Source organism: Protopterus annectens, chromosome 1.part1 (assembly GCF_019279795.1).
Source record: "Protopterus annectens isolate FY-2018-M chromosome 1.part1, PAN1.0, whole genome shotgun sequence".
Classification (NCBI taxonomy): domain Eukaryota; kingdom Metazoa; phylum Chordata; order Ceratodontiformes; family Protopteridae; genus Protopterus; species Protopterus annectens.
This window is the reverse complement of record NC_056726.1, coordinates 1,793,460,437-1,793,470,525: the sequence shown is the minus strand read 5'-3', so window position 1 is coordinate 1,793,470,525 and position 10,089 is coordinate 1,793,460,437. Positions and strand designations below refer to the sequence as shown.

Sequence of the window (10,089 nt, the reverse complement as noted above, 5' to 3'; positions counted from 1 at the left end):
CACCTCTTCTGCTTTAACACCAAACAAGGTATCATGCTGTAATGGGGCATCTAATAATTTTGCTTTGACATGATCAGGCAGATTTTGTTCCTTTAACCAAGCATGCCTCCTGATGACAGAACCAGCAACAGCGGCTCTGCAGGAGGCCTCCAAAGAATCAAAACCACATTGCAAAGTATGCTTTCCAACTTGTTCAGCTGCATGCAATAATTCCTGCATTTTTTTGTTTTCTGCACATTCAGAATTTATCAACATTTTCTGTTTAAGCAGTGACATAATATATTGCTGATATTTGAGCATATGAAACTGACAATTTAAAGCCCTTACAGCCAAGGTAGCAGAAGTGTAAATCTTTTTTCCCCATCTGTCCAATGCCCTAAAATCCCTGTCAGAGGGGGAAGGGTTTTTTGCAGCGGAAGCCTTGACCCCTTTGGGACCCTGAGAGAGAGTTTCTGGGTCAGCAGCAGGGTTTTTGAAAAGGAATTTATGAGAGTCAGGAACCCTGTAGTACCTGTCCGGCTTAACAGGAGCTGGAGGTAGGGAGTCAGGGGTCAGACTGGACTCTGAAAATACATCAACAATGTCTAACAGGTGGCATAGCTAGGGGCCTGTGTTGTGGTAGTAAAAGGAAGTCTCTGAGCCTTTTCTTAGATTCTGAAAAATCTTGGCTCTCCCAGTGGAAATGCTCCCTCATGGTATGCAAGGTTTCCCCAAAAGAGTAATCCTCAGGAGGAGGGGCTGAAGGGATAGATTCTTCAGCATCAGAATCCTCATAGGGAAGAAGAGAGTATTCCTGATAAGAAAAGGAATCAGATGAAATGGAAACCTGATCTGAAGATTCATATTCTGTCTCTTGCCTAGGCCTTTTATCAGGTGGGGGATGGGAACCCCTGATCAAAGTAATTAAGTCTTTGGCCATTTTGAGCATCTGTTTTTTGGGCATGGAGGCCTGTCCATGAGGCTGTTGTACTTGTTTCTTTGTCTTTAAAGATGCTTTAGTCTTTGCCTTTGAAGCTGAATAGTTTTAATGTATAATTGAGTAGGTCTGAAAACACCCTCAGAAGCCAATGCCTGCTCAGCGGCTTCGGACCCATCTGAGGGAATAGTCTCCAAAGGTCCAATACCTTGAGCTTCCAGCGGCCTAGTCGACTCCACGTGGGAGTTGGTAGCGGCCTGCAGGTCTAAAGAAATGGGTGTCAGGGGCTGCGAAGGCGCCTCACTCAGAACCGGCGACTGCCTTAGAAGCCTCATCGTCGGTTTTGGACCTCGGATGCCTGTCCTTTTCTTGGCGTTTCTTGTGAATTCTGGTAGTCGGATGGCTATCCAACGACATCGTATAATTAAATCTTCTGCCAAAATAGTGTAATGCAAAATCGTACCGACGCTTAATAGTGCATTGGTTAAATCTAGCACAAAAGCGACAACTAGCAACGTCGTGGTCAGGGCCTAGGCAAGGAATACAGTAAGAATGAAAGTCCTTATGAGGTATTTGCTTCCCACAAGGAATACAATTATTAACTTTTTCTGACATCGGCCTGGAGCAAGAAAAAAGTTTCCCCAATGGGGTACTTAGCTTTTAATGAAGACTTTGAATCTGAAATTCGAACATGAAAATCTCAGGAGTCGGCCGACCGGCACTTGTGAACTGCTTATGCTTCGGGCACTGCACGGCAAGAAAGACTGAAGAAAATGGCGTCGGCTGCATCTTTTATACCCCTGGCGCACTGATGTCAGGGAAGAGGCGACAGCAACCGACGCCGGACCTAGACTTTGGAATTCAGGCCGACTGAGGGTAGCCTGCCAGCAGGATAACCCAAGTGTAATGACTGCAACAGTGAAACACAAAGAAAATCAGTCTTGAATAAAAACCTTGTCCTTTTTCCTTTTCTGGTACCGGTTGAATAGCCCCCATATCCATGAGGGAGGTAACTTGTTTCTGAGCATCTTCCCATTGATTTTGTGGCAGATCTGGCCAACCGTTTGGAATTGGCAAAGTATAGAAATGAAATCTGTACCCCTGGGATACTATGTTTAATACCCACTTGTCCTGGGTAATTAACTGCCAATTTTGAGCATGAAGTGCTAATTTTCCCCCCAAGGCAGCTGCCAAAAGATAAGTGCTTGGTGATGGTAGAGGGAAGTCATTGAGACTGCTTACTGTAGGGTCCTGCTTTGTTTCCTCCAGATTTAGAGGTGGAGGCACCCCATTGCTCTGACCTGTAAAAACCCTGTGACTGGTATCTAGAGCCTTTTGAGCACCTGGATTTGCCTTGAGAGGCTCTGTTGGACACAGGAAAGGACCAATTTTTAGTAGGCCAGTGCCTACTGAATCTGGGTGGCTGCACTTGTAAGAAATCTTTTACAGTTTGCATTGATTTAGCTTTGTCTTCCATTTTCTTTAAAACCTCTTCTGCCTTATTACCAGAGTATCATGCTGTAAAGGGGCATCCAACAATTTAGCTTTAACATAATCAGGCAGACTTTGCTCCTTGAGACAGGCATGCCTTCTCTAATCACAGATCCAGTAACTGCGGCCCTGCAAGAGGCCTCTAAGGAATCAAAACCACATTGCAAAGTATGCTTTCCAACCTGTTCTGCTGCATGCAATAATTCCTGTAATTCTTTATTTTCCACACAATCAGAAATCAACATCATTTTCTGTTTCAATAAGCTCATAACATGCTGTTGATATTTAAGCATATGAAACTGGCAGTTTAAGGCCCTAATTGCCAAGGTTGCAGACGTATAAACCTTCTTTCCCCATCTATCCAGCGCCCTGGAATCTCTATCAGAGGGGGTAGGATTTTTGGCTGTAGAGGCCTTTACACCTTTGGGACCCTGTGAGATAGTTTCAGGATCAGCAGCAGGATTTTTGAATAGAAATTTGTGGGAGTCAGGAACCCTGTAATATCTGTCTGGCTTACTAGGAGCCGGAGGTAGGGAATCAGGAGCCATGCTTGATTCTGAAAACACATCATCAACAATGTCTAAAACAGGAGGTATAGCCAAAGGCCTATGCTGAGGAAGAAGGAAATCTCTAAGCCTCTTTTTTGATTCAGAGAAATCCGACTCTCCCAATGAAAATGTTCCCTTAAAGTATGCAAGGTTTCTCCAAAAGAATAATCCTCAGGAGGAGATGCAGATGGGATGGATTCTTCTGCATCCGAATCCTCAAAGGGTGATATAGAAAATTCCTGCTCTGAAGAGGAATCAGAAGAAATGGAAACCTGATCTGAAGATTCATAATCAGTGTCTTGCCTAGGCCTCTTAGCAGGGGGGGTGGGAAGTTGGGAACCCCTGATCAAGGTAATTAAGTCCTCAGTCATTTTGATAATCTGTTTTTTAGGCATAGGAGCCTGAGCACGTGGGTCATGCGCCAGTTTTTTAGACTTAAATGTTTCTGATCTTGTTTTTGTAGCTGGCATCGGTTTCATATAAAAATGTTGAGGCCTGAAAACACCCTCAGAAGTCAGTGTCTGCTCAGCGGCTCCGGACCCATCCAAGGGAGAGACATCCGCGGGGTCAATACTCTGAGAATCTCGCGGCATACCGGACTCCGCATGGGTATCAGTAGAGGCCTGTGACTCAAACGTAGCGGGTATCGGGCTGCGAAAGCACCTCACTGAGTACCGGCGAACGAGCGACTGGCTTAGGAGAAGCTTCGTCATCGGTTTTGGACCTCGACGGTCTGTCTCTGTCATTTTCTTTGCGCTTTTTGTGAATTCCGGTAGTCGGATTGCTAACCGACGACATTTCTGGGTAATTAAATCTGGATCCAAAATATTTTGAAGCAAAAATATACAGATGCTTAATAGTGCATTGGTTAAATCTAGCACAAAACCGACAGCAAGGCACGTTATGATCTAGGCCTAGGCAAGGAATACAGTACAAATGCAAATCCTTATGAGGTATTTGCTTCCCACAAGTAATGCAATTATTAACTTTTACTGACATAGGTGAGGAGCAAGAAAACGTTTCCCCAACAGGGTACTTCGCTTTAGTTGAAGACTTTGGTTCTGAAACTCGAATGCGAAAATTTCAGGAGTCGGCCGACCCGCACTTGCGAACTGCTTCTGCTTCGTGCACCATACGGCAAGAAAGACTGAATAAAATGGTGTCAGCTGCAGTTTTATACCCCTGATGATGACGTCATGGAAGAGGAGACCGCAACCGACGCAGGACCCAAGACTTTGTTATTCAGGCCAATTGAGGGCAACCTGCCTGCAGATTACCCAAATGTACTGCCTGCAACAGTGAAACACGAAGAACATCTGCCATCTTAAATTGGGCGAGGCACTTAAGGCTCTAGGACTCCAAGTACTTAGAGATGTAACATTTCAGGTAAGGAGGACTGGAAAATACTTCAATTTTTATAATCATACTCTGCATCTAAACAGAAAAGGCGCTGGAAGTGGAGATCCTTGTACAGAATCTGCCTAACACACTTGCACTCTCCCCTACTCGCTGACATCTAATAGAATAGCAAACATCAAGGTTAAGTAAGAACAAGGAAAGTTCCCTAACAGGGTACTTAATCTGAACCAGTGAAGGCTAATGATACCAATGAACATAAACAAAACAGACAGATGGGTGACAGACCTGTGTACGAACTGGCAGTGAGATATTTTAAGGTTTTCTGCTTATACAACTGCTCAAGTACTCTTATGCCTGCAGGTTTACATGATACGTCGGACATACGGCTATATGGAAGGTTTTGGCTTTGATACCCTAGCTGGACCTCCAGACTATTTGGTGAGATAACCCAACAGCTTGGAATTCTGCAATAGTGACCTAAGGAAGAACATCCATGAGTACTAGCCTGTCTGGCAGAGGCTACTCAAGCCAGACAGGTTATTAGTGACATTAAAAACACTATTACAAGAGAAACACTGTTATGTGACTTAACTTCATATTGATGCTTTATTATATGAATTAATCAAGTTTGATTTTAAGATTGTAGGCTTTTATACCGTGTGATGAACTGTGTTGTTTTTATTGGCTGTCATGTGATATATATTGATGCATTACATACTGTCTGTTTTAACACTACACTGAAGAGCTTAACTCAAAAGCTTTGTTTGTTGTTTTATAATAAACTCTCAGTTTTGGACCACTGTTTCTCATGCTTTTTCAATGTTTGACTTCTCTGGTCCAAATTTGGCTGTTTAGGTGAATTTTTACTTGTATATCATGAAAATCACACAATTATGCATTATTCAACTTTACCTACAGTGTGTGTCAATTACAGCCTCCTTAGTGAAATCATCAATTTGCTTCAAAATATTTCACTGGTACTCTGTCTTAATGGTCTGTTCAACAATCAGAGTCAGATTATCACACCTGTATTTTGCCATCTGGTAATTTAAAGTCGACTGCCTAAATAGCCAAGAACAGACTTTTTACGTAAACAAAGAACCATGCTTACAGTGTCTGCTAGTAGTGTTCTTCATGTAGGGATGATGCCCAAATCATTATGAGACTAATCCAATTTTAGAAGGTAGCATGGTTTTGGCGTCTTTTCCACTTAAGCATTAAAAAAAAAAAAAAAAAAAAAAAAAAAAAAAAAAAAAAAACACACACACATATATGCCTCATTGTTTTTGCTGTTGTGACAGTTCAGTTAACAAAAGATTGAATCTAAAAAGATTGCATTAGGGAGATTAAAAAAACAATACTTTTTGCAGGGAGGCAAGCCCCCTTGCCCCCCAAACTTCTGCATACTATACATACCAACTCAAGAGTCGCACATTAAGGTAAGGGCAAACTGCCACACCCTGCTGTTCATCGACCTTACAAGAAAAGCAGCTGAAAGTCAGAAATAAGCCTATAAGAATTTTTGCTCTTACAGAATGCAACACAGTGCCATGCACTGAATTCCCTGATCCCCACTGTACTGCAATTTCATTAAAAACAGTCTTGCTGCAATACCCGAGGTCAATAATTCAGATTGTTGATCATTTGAACTCCGTCTCGAATGGTTCTACATTCTGAAATGTACACACACACACAGATATGGATAGATCAAATATGGAAAGATTTAGTAAACTGTGAAAAAGCTAGAGAGGTTTAACTGACCTAGTTTTAAAAGTTTCATGTTATTTTTGCTTTGAGGAAAGAAGAAAGAAAAACAAAACACTTAAAAAGTACAAGTTAAAATATTCATGAATGCAAGTCTGTCACCAAAACATACATCCTTGGAATCTCATGAGATAAACAGTCTGTACTGTAACTGCCCAAATCATAAGCCACAGGGAAAAATTTGAACACAGTATACAAGGTTATGGTCATAACCTTTACTTTCTTAGTGAGGGTGGAGAAGGCTCCCTTTACTTTTTCTTTTCTGTTGCACCATCAGAATTAGAAAGTTTGGGTTTTAACCTAAAACTGGATGAAAACTATACCAAAGCACTCCTGCACTAATAATAGTGTATGAACAACTATGCCTCTTACCACCTAGGAGACAAACAGATGAGCCTCAGATATCCCCCACCTTTGATGAACAGGAGACAATCTTCCACTTCCTAACAGAAAGGTCAGTTGCAGTTAAGGGATTTGCCTGAGCAACATGTACCCTTCTCTGTGTGCTACTGGAAAAGTACATCAGAAAGACTGAAAACAGTTGTGGGTTCCAACCTACTTTTTTGTTTAACTTTATACTGAATTTGTAGGAACTTCTTTGAGGCAGCAAAAGTTAAAACATTTTCTTTTAGATTCACCCAAAGATATCTGTCTAGCAGAGAAAAAGCAGGGGAACTTGTGTTGGTTTCACCTTGGGGAATTGGTGGATCTGAACTTTAGGGTCTTGCAAAACAATGGTGCCTCCCAAAACAAAAGGCCAAGCAGTACCTGCTGCCTAATCGTCAACAAACTCTGATGACTCTGCAGTCCTAGTTCTTTTTAGGTTTATGCCTTTTCCTGCAGCCCTATTACGTTTACCTTTAAGGTCATGTTTTACACTGAGAAACTACTACAAACTGAGAAGAACTATCCTGCAGTTTTTTTTTTATGGTCAAAAATACAATCCTTTTGCTAAAGTATTTTACTGGAAGTAGTACACTGTACACAGGATTAAATACTTGGTTCTTCCCTAAGTTGAGTTATTTTTAGGAAGATCTCACAGTCACTTGGTGGCCTTCTCAGGGAACACTGCCCTTAGACAAATCAGATTAAATTATTTACAGTATGAAGCAGAAACTATATAGTAAAAGAACTTACCAAGACTGTAGAGGAAAAAAGGGCTAAGTGACATAACACTATTAATCCAATGCAGCTATTATTTACTTCAGGCAGAAAGAAACGCAATGAGTGAGCAGATTCTTCTTTATAGCCAAGCTGCTCTCTAACAGCCAAAGCTCGAGAATGCAGTATTGCATGCATGCTATGTCACACCCATCTGCTGAAAAAAATCTAAATGACATACATTCACCTCCAGCAGTCAAGATATACCCATTATACAGGCAAATCCTGCAGCAATGACTCCTTATAATGCATTATCTGACATTCTCAAGCAGTGTCTAAATTACTCCAAACAAACTTGGATTTCAAAGTTCTGTATTTTCAAAATAAAGATCACACATCATTTAGAGACAATCTACACAAGAGTTACAAAAAATAGTCGCCCAGGCATAAGCATACACAGGTTTGTTAATTATACACATATGGTTACAAGTGTGCTTGCAAAAAAGTTCATTGGAAATATACACAAGGCTCTGTAAATGTACACCGTGTAGTGTTACAATTCTATATTCAAACAAGGAAAATTGACAGTATGTTACATTCACTTACAAGTAGACAAAAAATGCAAAATACAGTTTATCTTCTGTACAAAAGGGGTGATACACACTTTACAAGGTGAATAGGGACTGATTGTAAGGTGAGCTAAGATTTGTACTTCTGCTCATTTCTGTACTAAAAAAATGCTGAAGTTAAAAATAATTAAGTGAAATGAATTTTCTTACATTTGTAAACAATGGCTATACGTTGGGACTATGTGACAGATAAAAACAATAAATCTTTTCAATTTTACACATTAACTATGCTGTATAAAGAGAAAACATTTCTTTCAAAAAAGAGAAAAAAATTTACTTATGATCGAAATTACAATTTACAATATACAACACTATATGCTACGACCATAAAAGGTGTGAATATACACTGAAATGCACAGGTTTGCTATTTCTTTTTTCTTTACCAAAAAGGGTTAAAGTTGATTCAAACTTTCCACATTTACATTACAGAGGTTTACAAATGTACAATTGTACAATCAAAAGTATGTTCCACTACTAGGGTACATTATAGATACAGTTTAACATCAAAACCAGAAAATACTACAAATTTTTATATATATATGCAAAGTCTACAACAAATGTATACACTATATACTTATTTAAGCAAGACCAAAGCTGAGTCAGGTAACTTCCTCATGCTAAATAAATACTGCCTTTCAACTTTAAAGTAAGAAATTATACAGGCAGTTATAATGCACTACCTCTTTTCAAACTTCTGGGGTGTGCAAAAATGTTTTCCTTTTCAAAACATAAGCTAAATTCCTTAGCATTATGAATTCAGAAATTCTGCAAATCATAAAACAATTGATATTTTTCAATAGCTTCAATATTTTGAAACTGCATAAATAACATTAAATGTGGGTTTGTGCAAGTTAACTAAAATATAAAAGCCCCCCAACCCAAACAGATCTAAAATGAAAAGAGGGGATTTGGTTCTTTGCTATTCTCTGCCAAGCAGGTGAAATTAAATATTCTGATTTTAAACCAATCACCCTGAACTTATCCACATTCACTATACAACAGTCAACAAAAGAGAACGTGTTGCCACAGATGTACATGTGTTATCTATGTACAATTATTCTATACACCAGTGATACAAGAACAGCAGGGCAACCGGTTAATTAAAAAAGTAGTAAACATTATGTTTGATAAAATTAAACATTAATTTACAAAGGCTTTTCCAAAAACAAGTGTTCAAGGTTTAGCAGTTCCTAAACTTTTTTTTTTCCTTTTACCGCTTTATAATGGAATATTTTAAGATGCTGTTGAGCAGTGCCTCTGATGGGCACAAAAGTTTACAATTTCATTCAGCTGTTTCAGATTATTCCATTTGGTGGTCCACAAATTGTCCCCAAGTCAACCCCATTCTTCATGTAGTATTTCTCAAGTTTGGCCAAGATGTGTTTGCCATATGTGTACTTGCGCAGAGTAGCTATATGAGGCCGAATCTAAGACCAAAAAAAATAATAATAATAATAATATGAAAAAGCATTCAAAACAAAATATGAAAAGATTTTACTTTTACAGCTTTACTGAATTGTACAGTTTCAACTTTTCTATATAAAGTTCTTGCAAAGTGAATGAATACATTTTACAGACAAGTCAGGATAAAAAAAATTCTCTCCCTCATATTTATTATGCATTCTGAGTGTTAATCATCACTACTACAATAACTTCATTCCACTGGCAATCAAAGTCATTTCTTGGCTAATATGCAATTAATCTTTGTGCCAAAGCCACCAGAAAGTCCCTCAAGCCAGCAGATTTTAAACAGTACTGTTGCAGTACTCGACATCAGCAAGCAAAAAGGCTGACACAAAGAACCAATCATCCTTCCCAGCATCTGAAGATCTGACTTACCTCAAGTGGATCTCAAGAGCTCACTTGGACAGTTGGGTCTGGCTCCAATTCTACCACGTGGCTCAGAGATCATAAAACTAGATGGCTCTGATATGGGACTGGAACTGAAGGGTCAAGAGCCAAATATCTCAAAAGGAGCTACGGGACTGAAGTGGGAGTAGAAGCCATCAGTTTGACTCCTTGGTTCTGAGACTGTTTCGGCTTCAAAACGGGCAGTGTTGAGAGAGTCTGATCCATATACCTTGTTGCCAAATCTCAAGTAGGAATCTGCATCGAGAACATAGCTGCCGTGGGCAGGGGTGGTGCCGAAAAAGCCAAAGAGTGGATTGGTGAAAGAGCCATAATGGGGGCAAAATGGGTGTATCTGTCTACCTTTGGAGCTGAAAAGATGGAATGACTACCATCTCTATCTGCGTCCTTAAGACCTTCTGCATCAAGTGGT

The 10,089-nt window shown here is 39.9% G+C and overlaps 1 protein-coding gene across 6 annotated transcripts in view; it reads right to left on the bottom strand.

Moving 5' to 3' along the window:
* Nucleotides 1-7,534: 7,534 nt before the first annotated feature.
* Nucleotides 7,535-10,089, bottom strand: part of PUM1 (pumilio RNA binding family member 1) — a 3,075,948-nt gene continuing 3,073,393 nt past the window's right edge. For all 6 annotated transcript variants that reach the window (XM_044084662.1, XM_044084694.1, XM_044084669.1 and 3 more), the window contains exon 18: nt 7,535-9,235. In XM_044084662.1, the coding sequence (XP_043940597.1) occupies nt 9,104-9,235 (132 nt within the window). In that variant the 3' untranslated portion in view covers nt 7,535-9,103. The remainder of the gene's footprint in view (nt 9,236-10,089) is intronic.